The sequence below is a fragment of the Benincasa hispida genome, unplaced genomic scaffold, assembly GCF_027475165.1.
Source record: "Benincasa hispida cultivar pf3 unplaced genomic scaffold, pf3_genome.v1.1 HicScf633, whole genome shotgun sequence".
NCBI classification, from domain to species: domain Eukaryota; kingdom Viridiplantae; phylum Streptophyta; class Magnoliopsida; order Cucurbitales; family Cucurbitaceae; genus Benincasa; species Benincasa hispida.
In genome coordinates, this window is record NW_028326749.1 from 19,633 (window position 1) to 33,931 (window position 14,299).

At 35.6% G+C, this 14,299-nt stretch overlaps 2 protein-coding genes across 4 annotated transcripts; both read right to left on the reverse strand.

Moving 5' to 3' along the window:
• Positions 1-966: 966 nt before the first annotated feature.
• Positions 967-5,111, reverse strand: LOC120081555 (protein IQ-DOMAIN 2-like). Of its 3 annotated transcripts, none has more exons than XM_039036541.2 (7): positions 4,897-5,065; positions 4,501-4,789; positions 3,993-4,098; positions 3,597-3,896; positions 2,767-2,994; positions 2,503-2,622; positions 967-2,038 (listed from the first exon to the last, which is right to left on the reverse strand). In XM_039036541.2, exons 3-7 carry the CDS (start codon positions 4,062-4,064, stop codon positions 1,367-1,369), a joined length of 1,392 nt encoding a protein of 463 aa, XP_038892469.1. In that variant the 5' UTR covers positions 4,065-4,098; positions 4,501-4,789; positions 4,897-5,065; the 3' UTR covers positions 967-1,366. The 3 variants fall into 3 exon arrangements, with proteins under 3 accessions (XP_038892469.1, XP_038892470.1, XP_038892471.1); XM_039036542.2 differs by having other exon boundaries at positions 4,501-4,782; positions 4,897-5,030; XM_039036543.1 differs by lacking the exon at positions 4,501-4,789 and having other exon boundaries at positions 4,897-5,111.
• A 1,868-nt stretch (positions 5,112-6,979) lies between these two features.
• Positions 6,980-14,299, reverse strand: LOC150030066 (uncharacterized). The gene is made up of 3 exons (XM_090310105.1): positions 13,380-14,299; positions 11,287-12,438; positions 6,980-10,462 (listed from the first exon to the last, which is right to left on the reverse strand). The coding sequence occupies exons 2-3, from the start codon at positions 12,392-12,394 to the stop codon at positions 7,551-7,553; spliced, it is 4,020 nt and encodes a 1,339-aa protein (XP_090166231.1). The 5' UTR covers positions 12,395-12,438; positions 13,380-14,299; the 3' UTR covers positions 6,980-7,550.

A 14,299-nucleotide genomic window follows, 5' to 3' on the forward strand; every position in this document is an offset into this window, starting at 1 on the left:
TTTAGATTTTTTTTACATAAGCAAATACAAACTTTTTCGTCTATAAATTTAGCGGCAGAAACCTATAAGGGTTATTTTGAAATAAATTTCAAACTTTAAGAAAAAATGAAACTTTTTAAAGTTCGAGATATAATTATAACTAACCCAAACTATAATTTATAGGTATTTTTTGATAGTTTGACCTTTTTTTTACAACAAAATTTGTGTATAAGAGTTTGAATAAAAAAATGAGTACATATTGATTTTACTACAATAATCTCATGTGTTTGTGTGGATATGTCTTGAATAGTTTATGTTTAATTTCAATAATTCAACTACAAAGTAATGAAGGTAATTGATATTAATAAATTAAACATGTTGCAACTCAATCAGTTGAAGCATTAATGACTTGCAAAAATGTAAAATTACTATTATTTGTTTGGGATAAAATTTAAATTTAAAAGAGTGCGAGGGTACAATTTAACTTCAAATTAAAATGATGATACTATATAATTATGTACTTTGAATATATTTTTCTATATATTGAGTAAATTCTATCAATAAAACCTTTGTTGGTATAAGGACAGAGAGATTTAAACCAGAAACAGGGTGGAGATGGAGAACATAACGTGGCCAAATTGTTGGAATAAGTCTATACAAATGAGAAAAAAGGAACATCCCTAAATTCAATTGATTAAGATAGTATATCATTAACAAAAGATAAAATAAAATTAGAGGTATGAATTTCACTAGAACTAAAAAAGAAACCTGTATATATATATATACACATCTAATTTTTCCCAGAAAAGTGAAGGGACACATCCCAATTCCTACTTCAATAGATACTCAAGTTGGTTGCTCAAAGGACCAAAACGAAGAGTTGTAGAGGAATCTACAGTAAGCAAAGAAACTGCAAGTAAACTACAAAAAAAAATGTTATTTTAAACAAATGAAATTTGAAAGAGACAAGATGAACCAGTCAAAGAATTGTCTCAAAAGAAAACCCAGAAGAATCCTCACAATATATTATAGACAAACAGATTTACAAATGGTTTCAATAGATAAATGCAACCCAAAAACAAATCTTATTACATACAGATAAGAATTTCAGGAAGACCAATGGTATGGGAAAAAGAAAAATATTTTTTTTAAGAAAAGAGAGAGAGAAGAAAGAAAGAAACTAAAAAAAAACCATGGACATGGACCGGTGCTTGCAAGAAACATATATATATATGCTCACTCACTTGGGAAGTAGAAGCTGTTGAAGAAAGCAAATGACGAAAGTACGATCCTTGGATTGACGAACTCACGATCAATGAATTTGTTTCCTCCTTTCCTTTGGTACTGCCACTCTCTATGATGCGAACTTTATCATCTTTTAATGTACTTAGCTAGTATTCACAACTGGAGGACTAGATTGCCTCCTTGGCTTAATAGGAAAAGCTGTAAAGGAAAGCCGCTTCTTTGCAGAACTTGCACTTGCAGATCCTTTTTCCATTGTTCCTTTCTTCTCTGTTCTAGATGAACTTGCCAACCGGGACCGAGTCTTCACAGTCTTCGATGGCGTCGCGTAACTTGAAACTGAAGGTAAACTGGCAAGGCTTTCATCATCCCTGAATGATGACCCTGCAATAGTATGCCTCCGAGAGAGCTTTGATTTGACACTAGTGGTGCTCCTTATACCATCATCCCCACCCCAGCTGCCTACCTTTGATTTGGCTGCATTTGTTTTCTTTCTGCCAGATGATGAAGATAATGCCTTGGGAGTTGAAGGTGAATGATATTTATGCAATTGGCTTGACTTTTGGCTTGTAGGAGACTTTGGAGAAAGCTTGGTAGAAGAGTTCTGATCACGACGAGCATAAATTTGGAGTATGTCGACCACAGATGCGCGAGTTGCAAGACTCGTGATAGAAATGTGATCTGGGTAATCAGTGGTGTTTCGAGATTCCCATGGACGAGCTGCCATCCACCTCTCCAACCAACTCCAACCCCAATGGGGATTGTTTGGATCCATGACAGTGGGGGTTGCAGTTTTTGAAGAATTCTTCCATGTTTGCTGTTCATAACAGATAAAAACTTATTTTCATTTGATATTCTAAAAGGAAACGCTACTGGATGGAAATTATTGTTTACAGAACTTGAGAAACAATCCTACTATGAGCAGAACAAAAACTGCAAGGAGTTGCTAAATATGGTAACCTACAAGAGACTTTCTAGAAACCACCTTACAAAGAAAGTTAGTGAAGTGAGATATTCTATTGACACCAGTTACTTTTTTCTATCACAAAGAAATGCATTGAGCAAAACTCGTAATAGATGATGGCACTGCAACCATAGAACTAAAGTGATTACATAAAATCGAATATGCAAATTATATGTACTGATTGAAGTACCCTTCAATTCACCAGGTACAATGTCCTCTAAAAAATTTGGACCAATAAGAACATTGTGATCCAGAGTCAGGAATTGACCTCAGCAAAGCACATACTACGGGATTAAGGAAATAATAAGTTTTGGTACCTGATGAGAGTAAGCATAAGCCAGAGCCCTTTCTCTTCTTATTGCAGCTTCATGCTTATTCAATCGTTTAGCTTCAATTTGTGCTTTAGATTGGGTGCTATGGTTCCACTCATCGTCCATCTGTAGTGCAAGTTGTAATGATGGCAGATTACAATAAAGAACAAAAGCTCATACTGACACAGCACAGTGACAGACATGTTTGTTCAAGCGCTACAGATACAATAGGTTAAATTCAGCCGAAAAGTTTGAACAAAGAGAACTTACAGCAAATTTTAACTTCTCGAGATCTTTCTCACGTTTGTTACGAAGTTGCCGCTGAAGAGCCTGATTTTCTTCAGACATTCTTATTCTCCTTGCACGAATCTCTGACTGTAAATGAGTAAGGGTCTGCATGCATTTTAAAGTAGAGGCCACTTGCCGTTTGACAGACTGCCCTTGTACCAACGTCTTCAATCTCATCAACGCTTTGAGAGCTCTCAATGCTCTCCTTGCCTGTATTGAGAAATGCAAAAATATAAAATAAATAATTTAAAAAGAAAAAGAGAACATTCGTACATGTCATTTCTGATATGTAAAATACTCGAAAAATCATGATGTAGATTATTACTGATGCTTTCCTATATCTGGCAGAAGAAGAACTCTTCAAAATCCAGATAGAGTTGAATGACATCAAGAAATGCTTTCACGAAATTTCAATAGGAACAGCACAAAGAAGAATGAGGGTAAAATTTCAACATGAAGGTTCTCATTTCCAATGAGCAACATTGACCATACATGAGCCTCTTGACTGACGTATGAGTTGGATTTTCAACCGATACTTCATCAAAAGTGAAAGCTAACGTATTCCAAAAGAACTTATTTTGAAGAAACAATGAACTGCTTCTGCAGAAAATAAATGGGACGACCAATCCATATACTACTCAAAGATAAAACTTGGTTATGAATTCTATAAATTTCTTGAAATACTGATAGGTGGAAATAGTTTAAAAATTAACAAATAATCTTAGCTTATTGTTTCTATCATTAACAACAGTTACCAATGTTTCTAATTGCTTAAAAATCTTATACTTGATGTAAACTAGATATAGAAGTACCGTATATCCACGAAATGCAGTTTGAATCTTAATAGCTGCTGTTTCCTCCGACATTTCTGGGCGACAGGAGATAGGACTAGGTGGATATTCAACCTCCACAGCCGGCTGAGCTTCAGCAACAGCAGGCTCTGCAGCCTCCAAATGTGCAAGCTCACTTGGCTCATTCTCAGGTTCGGTTTGTTTGACATCATCTTCTGTAGGAGGTTGTGCAGGAACATCCAATGGAGATTGCTCCAAAAAGGATATCACATCCACACTCTCCTCCTTTTGGAACCATTTTTTCTTAGATTTGTCTGGTTTCTGTTGAAACAATATATCTAAAGTTAAAGGGCAGACTTCCATATGATTGCAAAAACAATACAAAATATAATTTAACAGAAGTAGCTCAATTCAAACCTTGTCTTTCTTCTCAGAAGGTTGACTAAGAACCTTCTTCACTGCAGAAAACCAACTCCCTTTCTTCCCCATTTGTTATTCATTCATATGTCTTCCTTCACTTTATCTGGTCGCAGAGAGAGAAGAACAGATTAATTTACAGACCAAAATGAAACTAAAAACACCATATATATGACATTGACTGCTAAAGAAAATTGTATAGATTATGGCATGTCAATTGACATTCCATTAAATTACTCATAGATAATAGTTCATCAAATTACGTACGAAAGAAAAAAAATCTGTTCACCAATTAAAACGAAAAAATTAAAAATCTCTGTAAAAGATATATCAATAAACGATGCAACACCAATATCACAAAACTGCAAAATCTTAACCAAAGAAGGATCACCATGCATCGAAATTTTCCAATGAAACGAACTTCAAATTCTATAGCATTTCTACCACGGCAAGACTCGAGCAAAAGAAATAAAGAAAATCCACAAGAAACGAGCTATCATTTCAATACCTATGCATGAAGTTCCGAATCGTCATGAACCATAAACCAAAGTTTCTCTTAAAGAAAACGATCAGAATAGGTCTAGAGAGAAAATAGAGGAAGGGGGAGAAGGTGGACCGGATCTTGAGATAAAAACCATAAAAATTCAACAGTAGGGTTGGAAAATTAACGAGTCTTCAGATTTTGGCCGTAGCAGGGGAAACATGGGGCCTACGAATTCCGATCAAATATTATTTACAGAACATCAAATCAAATCATCATCATCATCATCATCTTCTTCTTCTTCTTCTTCTTCAATCTCAATCACGAACAACAACCACGACAACAAAATCAAATTTCAGATGTTTTTCAAAAAAAACAGAAGAAGAAGAAGAAGAAGAATTTTACAATGAATGGAGTCATTACCAGAAATCAAATATAACTGATGGATCATAAGAAGGCCGATGATGTTGATACAGATAGGCGCATTGAAAGTTTTTGCTCGGCCATTGACACGACCTCTTAAGCCATGGTTGGTTTTTCATCTCGTTGGTCGTTACAATTGCAACTCTTTTCTTGATGCCTTAAAATAGTTGAAGTTTCAATCATGGCTGAGCTGCTTTTTTGTCTTTCTTTCTTTCTTTCATTCTAAATTATTATTGTTATTAGTACTTTGTGAATAAAGTCAAAATTCATGGAATGTTGATATGGATTTAAAATCTGTAAATATACCAAAGTGTTGTGTAACCAATATTTTATTTTATTTGTGTGGTTCTCAATTTAGTCTTTCATTTTTTTTAAATAATTAAAATCTTCAATTAAGTTATCTTGCTAAACAAAAGCTGACTTATCATATTCTTCATTAATATATTTCAACATGAAATCACGATATTAGAATATTATTTGGCGTGTCGAACTTCATCAGCAAAATTTATTTTTTTTCGAGTGACATATTTATGTGTTCAAAGAATTTCAACTATTCAATGATACCGAATTATTACACATTAGGACTTTGTTTATATTTGTTTTATTAAAGGTAAAATTAAAATTCTAAAAGTATGTAAATTTTATGTAAACATATTGACCCATTTAAGTATTTATTGGATTGCCTAGTTTAAAATATATATAAAATTTATGTTCCGTTTAGACAATTTTAATTTAATTCTCTATTAAAAGAAATAAATAAATTTCTTTTTGCTTATATGTTTAGGTTTTATTCCAGAACTTCTATTAAAAAAAATTTAGTCAAACATCTAAAAGTAATACTGTCCAGATTTTTTTTAATAAGAGTAACATTGGCAATAAAAGCTGAATTATTATTTTTATATATAGATAGATACAAAAAATAATTATTACGGATTCGGTTGATAACTATTTGATTTTTTGTTTTTATTTTTGAAAATTGAGCATATAGACATTACTTCCACCTCTAAACTTCTTCCTTTATCATCTACTTTTTTATCAATAGTTTAAAAAAATAAGCCAAAATTTGACAATTAAAATCCCATTTGGTAACTATTTTATTTTTTATTTTTACTTTTTAAAATTAAGCTCATAAACACTATTTTCACCTCCAAATTTCTTCATTTGTTATCTATTTTTATCAATAGTTTAAAAAATAAAGCCAAATTTTGAGAACTAAAAGAAATAACTTTCAAAAAGTTGTTTTTATTTTTAAAATTTGATTAAGAATTCAATTATTGTATTTAAAAAAATGTAAATTATTATAAGAAATGTAGATGAAATAGATTTAATTTTTAAAAATAAAAATAAAAAATCAAATGATTACAAAATAAAATTTTAACTTTTATAAAATTACTTTTGTTTTTTTAAATAGGATTAAAATTCAACCATCATACTTAATCAGAAGGAAATATATTTAATTGTCAAAAATTAAAAATATCAAACGAATCTGACATGAAAAAAGATATATTGAAAGTTATTTTTATTCGATTGCCAAAGCATTCCAACTGTTTAACGCTTTTAGATAAAATATTAATATTAGAACATAATGCAATGAAATGAAATCATGTCATGTTCGCTCGACAAGTTGCTGGCGCACCCTAAAATCCTAATTAATAATTAAAAATTGGTTGACTTAATCTTTAAACAAATTGAGTTTAAAAATTAAATTTTTTATTACAAATATTATTTTGCGTTTATTTTTTAATTTAAAAAATGAACAAAAACTGTTCAAAATCTCACCTTTTAGTGTATCTTTCAAATAAAAATATTACTGTAAAAAATATTGAAATATATGAAGATGATGCTAGAAAAATTAAACTAATAAGAGCTATCCCGAACTAGAATGGTTGAACTAGGACCCAACCATAACACAATTCACCAAAATTTGTAAATGTGACTTGAGAATATTTCTAAAGATAAAAGGACCCCACGAGTCTCATTCAAGTAATCAATTATTGAAAGTAAACCATCACAATCGACGATTAAACATATGATTAAAAGAATTATTCTTTTCTCATACATTCATTGGTTATAACAGTGAAAGTGAAAAAGCAGCAGTCAATAATTTGTACCATTTCCAAGACTAATCATTCTTCAAATTAGTCAAAAACTCAAATACAAACAAGGAAATATGATACAATACAAATTTTGGATGACTATATTATAGGCAAAATCCTACAAAATACAATACTCCTAAATTCCTATTCATACAAGTAGTATAAGGGGGGGAATAAATGTCAAGAAAAGGAGAAGCTGACCAAAACTACTAACCTCCACTTGATAATGTCGCGGGTCAGGTAGGGTTAGATTATCAAAGTTGAAGGATCCACCTGAAACAGGTGCTGAGCTGTAACTATGCCCGCTCCCATTTTTAGAAGATTATTTCTGTGTCACAACAATCAAATACAACAAAAATATAAGACTGCTACAATATTACATTCCCCTAAAATCTCTTCCCTTTTTCTTCAACCAAAAAGATGGATTTTTCAGAACTCATAGGTTCAAATTACTTCTACCCTCCTACCACTTTTTTCAAAAACAAAAACTTGAAACAGACTAATTATGATACATGTGAGGACCTCCCCGACCAGGCAGAGGCCCCCGGTGCGCATCTACTATCTGCTGCCTAAATCTCCACCATTACCTCCTCTCCAACTACCATCTTCTCTGGTAAACGTGCTACCAGGTTGCCCGACGTACTGCTCGGCCTTGGCATAGTGCATTTTAATGGCTGCCACAGGATCTGAAACACCAGTACAAGAACCACCCATGAGAATCCCTCCCCTTCCAACAACATTCATTCCAACTAGTACCCTTCCCTGCTGTTGTAAACTCGACAAGGATACAGCATCAAAGCTATTTCTTCTGTGCATCTCAGAGAATATATCGACTGGGAACGGTCGCATCTTAACACCATCTCGACTTCTATACGAATGATAATCAACCACTCCATCCTTTGCTGGAAAAGCGGAGCCTAGTCCGTTAAGACTTCGGTCACCATTATTTGCAAGTGCCTGCAATGGCTGCTGTTCATTTTTAACAGACGTAGAAGAGTAGCCACTGAATGCAGCAGGATACTTGGCCTGTAAAATGGCAGAATCAGGCAAAGCGGACAAACCCATCTGTATTCTGCTTCCATCCCAAAAGCCGTAACTCCGTAACGGAACATTTTCGCCTATGTCGCACGATTTGCTGCTTGACTTGTGAAGTCCTTTTTCCTCCCCACACTCGCTGGAACCAGAACTTGAATTTTGCTGGGAAGGGGCATGACTTAGTATCTGACCAAACAGTTTCACATCACCTTTCCTGCGTGGAACATCAGAATCTGAAGCACTGCCACTGCATGCTGAAGCACTGCCACTGCATGAAGCGTTCTTCTGATGACCATGACCAAATTTGATATTCTGAGGCAAAAAAGGAAGCTCAGCCGGGTTGTGCGGCTTGGAACTGTTACAATTCTGAAGATAGTGGCCCTCAGCAACATACGTACTGTTACAATTGATGTCTGGCTTTGACAGCCCTTGAACAACAGGAAAATATGTGTGATTGATATTTTGATTCATGCCCTCAAAATTTTGTTTATTGAACGGGTAGCTTCTTGGAAACTTGGATGATTCACTATGGCGCGACAAATTATTTTGGTGCTCAGCATGGTCATCTTTATTCATAGCTTTTTGATGCGCATCACTAACCTCCTGCAAAACAAGTGGTGATGACAATATATCTTGGTTAAGCACCTCTTCCCTTCTAATGACACCGGGATCAGAATTCTTGACAGCAAGAGAGTTCTCCTCGGACTCGATACAAGACTTCTTCTCTGCAGGTTCCACTTTAAGAATGTTGGGATGCAAGATTTGTGGATCAGGTCCTACGGAACTGCCCTCTGGGGCAAGACTGGAATCAAAGCCAGTTGAATCCTGAACTGAGCCCTGCAATATACTCTGACCATGTAAATTAGTGTTGCTTCCTTCTTCTTCTCCTCCAAATACAAGCTTCGCTATAGCTCTGCTCTCACTCACAGCTGCTGAATTTTCATCTAATGTGGACACTGATTCAGATCTCAGAATATCAGGTTCATTACAGCACTTGCTTCCACCTTCAGTATTTTCAGAAGAGCCTTCAATTTTGTGGTCATGCACGGGCTGGCTCAGAGAAGCAGCAGCAGCATTTGTGAGATTGTAGGCAGAACGAGTGTCTAGACTAGGCACATCCTCTTCCTTCGATGTCTCAGAAATCAAGTTTCTGACAGCCTGACAATTCTCATCCGACTGTTGCAGTTCTGTACTTTCCTCAAATTCACTACTAGTCCGCATGTTGACAGTCACAGCAGATACAGATTCTTCGTGATTTACGTTAACAGATGTTGCTACACCGTTGATTGACTCAGAGACAAATTCATCACTGCCACGGGCTCCACATATCTCCACAACACAGTGGTCTTCACTGTCGGTTCCACTCCCACTGCCATCATTACCACTTCCAGGTGTTTCGCCTACATCTCCAGAAGTATGCATTGAATCCAGTCCAAGGCATTTCCGAGCTTTGCTAAAGAAAACCTTGCACTGGTCCCTAGACTTTGATCTGATACATCTAGAGATACTATCAAAATCCTTACCATAGGACGATACAGCCTGCATGAAGATCAACTTCTCCTCATCTGTCCAATTTGAAGAATCTACATCCTCAGAACTATCATCTGAACAAGGTTCATTATCAGTTTTCTGAATGACATCAGACGATGAAGGCAATTTCGCTGCAGAATCTACTTTATTGCACTTCCACTCCATGTGGTCCTCACTGGGATCAATAGCACTTGTAATGCAAGAACTCAGGGCCTCTGAAGATATTGAACCACATATACCAGCAAGCACATCAGCAGCAACTGTTTCCTTTTCAGTCTGAAGAGCATCCAAACTGTTCTTATTTGAAGGAGTGCTAGCACTCCATGATACTTTTGACTCAACTTCCCCTCCCATACCCAAATGGCGAGTACATTTCTGCTGGTTCCCAATGTCATAGTCTGCTTGTGCTGCCATTACTGACGCAACACCTAAAATATCAAGGGAGGTAGCATTAACGTCCGGATTCCATTTTTTCCCTGATGTTACCAAGTATGTGATGGCAGAAGATTTCACTTGCTTGCCCAACTCCAAATTTTTATTCTTCTTAAAACTATCAGATTTATGGTTTTTGTAATAGAACTGGATACAATCAGCTGTGGTTTTTAGGTCAAGAAATGAAGAGATTTTCTTGAAATCCTTTCCAAACAACGATAGTTTCTCCCAGAATATCTCTCTCTCGGCTGAAGTCCAGGGGTTTATCATGTTCCTTTCCTTCTCAACAGCACAGGGATCTTCAACCAGCCCATTATTAGAGATGAACCTCAATGCCTTCTTATCCTTCTTGTCCAAAATCATAGCTGGCATCTTTAAGGTACTCCTATAAAGCTTAATTTGAGGGTTCAACAGCAGCTTACTGGAGTGACGAACAGCGATTTCTGTGTGAAGAGAAGAGTTCTGACATGCTCCTGGAAAAAAAAAATTAAGCATTCATTAAATCATAACGACATGTCGTGATTGTTAGAGATTTATGACTACCTCACAAAGGGGAAGAGAAAAATATGCACATCACAGACAACAACAAAGGTTTGAATCTAATGACCCACAAACAACTTTGAAGACGTCAAAAAAAATGTAGACTTCCACCAAAATATATGATAAAAAGTACATGTCTCTTTGTAGATGATTCATCCAAGATCTTTGGCTACAAGATGGAAATATTGAACACATCCACTAAATCTTTTGAAGCTTTCCTAGTTGAGACAACCTGGATCCTGGACACTAAAATGTTTGGTTGGAAAAAAAAAAACCACCACAATTCTCAATGAATTCAACTCAATAAAACATAACAAGCCTAGTTACACAATCCACCAATTAAAATCAACCAACCAATAACAGAAGAAATAAGGAGTATAAAATACAAGATAACTCCAATTAATTGTCAATCACAACAAGAAGTGTACAGAGACTTGCTTTCTTTAATTTAAAAATAAAGTTCCAATAATAAAAATCAAAATCCATACACTATTGCAGATGAGAATATTCCCTAGAATTTCATCATTAACATTCTAACTCATTTATATATATACTTTATATATTTTTTAAATGTTAAGAGAAATTTATATATACACACTACAGTTTTGTCAACAACACAAATAAATCAAATCATTTCTAATGTAGAAAATGGACAATATAACATTTGAAGAATTTGTTCAAATTCAAGACATATTTGTAAGTTCTGGAGTGGAAAGGAAAAGAAATACCACTGAAGGAGAGATGAAAGTAATCTTACCTTGCTGAACCGAAAGGGAGCGAATTGAAGACCTGTACTTCTGATGGCCAGAATGTGTCACCCTTAGACTCAACTCCTTTTTTTGTGGCCTTGAACGACATTTCTTTACAGAATGCAGCAGACTTTCTTTCCATGATTGTTGCAAGGCTTTAAATCTAAGGGTTAATGCACTCTCCTTAAATTTAAAAAACCGCCTCCTCATTGCAAATTTCTCTTTAATAAGTTTTTCCGTCTCCGAGCAGGACAGAATTTTGGTGCTTTTACTGCTGATCTTGCACATTTCCGCTGGTAATTTCTTAAAAATTACTTCTGCAGCTTTACTTGCACATTCTTTATTACATGCAAAAATGAAATCACAAAGAGATGATCTACTATCAGCTTGGGCCATCAAATCACCATACATAGATTCACTGGTACAACTCTTAGCAAGAATGCATTCATTGCCAAAGCCAATTGTTTTATGTTCATCCACAGAAGGCCCAGATATTGGAAAATTCCCTTCCATCTTGTCAGGGACAATTGCATTTGTAACTTCATAGCAATGACTATTTTCCACAAGATCGGAAGCAACAGCCTTTACTACTTGGGATGGTTCATTAAATTTTGATGTCACAGTTCCAGGACTATCAATTTCATCAACCTTTGTATCAACATCTTCAACTCCCATGTCACCCTTGCACACTGGCATCTTCTCAACTGTTGCATCAGAAGAAGAAACTATCACCAAGGGAGCAGGGCGAGGAACAATACAAGAGACACCGTCTTGTTCTTTGAAATATGTACCACTCTCCACCAAATGTGTGGCACTGGAATATTTTTTAGGAGAAACATTGCCTCCATTTCCAGATTTCAAAGACTTAAGTTCATTTTCAAGAGAATCAATTTCAGACTCTGTCGTTTCCAATGTCTTTGAAATTTCACCTTTATATGCTAGTAGCTTATTCAATGTAGACTTCCCAAAACATGATTCTACTGTACTCGGGTCAGAATGAAACAATTCAACAAGTGAAGATCCTAAATTAGCAATTGAACTAATCTCCATCTTCTCTATACTACACAATAACTTCTGAAGATTTTGTGAACCGGACCCAGGTGAACTACACATCATGCCATCTGCACTTGCTCCCTTACTAAATGGCTTATCCTCCAAGCCTATTGCATTCAATTCAAAAGAGAAAAAAGAAATAAAGATGATTGTTCAGCATAAAGAGTGGCAAGAAAGAAAGAAAGAAAGAAAATCTATACTAAAATTCCTAAACATGAAATTCAAGTATAGAATTACTTCTTAACCACAAGAGGCTACTAAAAGAATTAAAGGCACTCACCCAACTGCTTTTCTACACACGAGGGAACTATAATGAAATAAACACACGAAGAAAAAACAAAAGCAGTCCCACAAAACCACAACCAAACTGACGGGCCATGGGGAAACTATTCCAAAAATACCCTAAATCGGAAAAATAAAGGACCCCGATTGATTAAGAAAGTTATAATTAGTGTTCTGGAGGGCATGTATCAAATAATAAAAAGTTTAGGGCCAAGGTAATCTCAAAAAATAGGAAAATAAAACGTCTACAGGTAAATAAAAAAAAAAACTACCCCTTAACATTAATAGAAACCAACTTTCATAGTTTAATAATGAGATTCGTAGGTTGAAGAAATAGAAATAAGAAGTCCAACATCAGAGAAAACAATGCAATCATAAATTCTTAATACATGAAATTTTATCAAAAAAACAGGTGCACAGAACCCAAATTCCATCAACTAATTCAAACTTCTTATCCTTTAATTCAAAGTATATACTCGATACAACTTGCTTTGTCTAGGTTCAACTAAAGTTTACTCTTCACAACCCTCAAAACCTTTAACTGCACATGCAAAGATGTCCACCTAATAATAGCACGTGCATGGCAAAACTGCAGTGAACTGGAGACTAGAACAAGGGTTGAGAAATTAATAAAAATGTTGTAGGAATAGGTTAAGCATACAATCTTGTCATAATTATCGCGTGCATTAAGCTAATTACAAGCATAAAGAACTTCAAGACACTAGAATATCCAGTCTAATTTCCTTCTTGTATGGAAAAAGTTTACCTGATGATGAACTACAGGCAAAAGAGGATGGAGTTGCAGGAGATGCACAATCTGAAAAGGGCAAAGTTTTGGGACTTTTCTCAGCAAAATTTGAACCAAGGGAGTGAGTTAATTCAGCACTACCGCTTGAAATAAGAGCCACTTCCTTTCTCAGACTTCCATCGGGGACCTCAACTTTTTCTTTCTCATACTTGGCTAATCCATCACCCCATCCAAGCCTTGGCTTCTTCCTAGAAATTGCATCTTCAGAAGGCAGAGAAGATGTCACACAGGCAGTAGCTTCCGCAGAAGGGCTTTCTATAGGAGATGCAACTCTAAGAGGTAAATCAGCCTTTTCATTCTTCGAGTTTGTCGAACTGCTGTAAGCAGATCCACGAGAAGACAAACTCCCAGATCTGGACCACTTAAGTGGCTTCCAATCAGTGGAGCCAAGGGGCACTTCCACGTCAGATCTCGGGCCATTTTCCAACCCATGAACAGATTGAGGAGAGGAATATGTCACCGTATCATCTACGGACCTCTGATCAGAACTCACATCCTGCGATGATAGCCTTCGCGATGAGTTCCCAAATCCATTGTTGGTCTCCCTGGAGTGACCTCTCCAGTCTCTATGACTAAAAGAACCTCTACTTTCTCTACCGATTCTAATATATTTTCCATCTCCACGAGCAACAGACGGCCGGAAGCTCTCATCTTCTAACACCCTGTCACTGAATGACCGAGAAGGCCCATAACCGTGACTAGATTCTTCAGAAAACTGATGCCAACCACCCTGCTTACCATGACCTTCGGGAATAAAAAAGGACAACAGAGAGAATCAATACCAGAAGATTAAAAAATATATATATGTGCAGGCAGGTTTGGAGGACAAGGGGCAAATTCTCAGCAGGGATAAAACCAGGAATCATTTACCATCCAAA

Bases quoted from the DNA above. Each gene is read 5' to 3' on its own strand.
- LOC120081555 (XM_039036543.1), bottom strand. From the start codon at position 4,064: ATGGGGAAGAAAGGGAGTTGGTTTTCTGCAGTGAAGAAGGTTCTTAGT. The intron at 3,897-3,992 runs GTTTGAATTGAG...TTGTTTCAACAG, and splicing joins CTTCTGAGAAGAAAGACAAG to AAACCAGACAAATCTAAGAA. The intron at 2,995-3,596 runs GTACTTCTATAT...TTCTCAATACAG, and splicing joins CTGCATTTCGTGGATATACG to GCAAGGAGAGCATTGAGAGC.
- LOC150030066 (XM_090310105.1), bottom strand. From the start codon at position 12,394: ATGATGTGTAGTTCACCTGGGTCCGGTTCACAAAATCTTCAGAAGTTA. The intron at 10,463-11,286 runs GTAAGATTACTT...TTTTTTTTCCAG, and splicing joins CTCCCTTTCGGTTCAGCAAG to GAGCATGTCAGAACTCTTCT.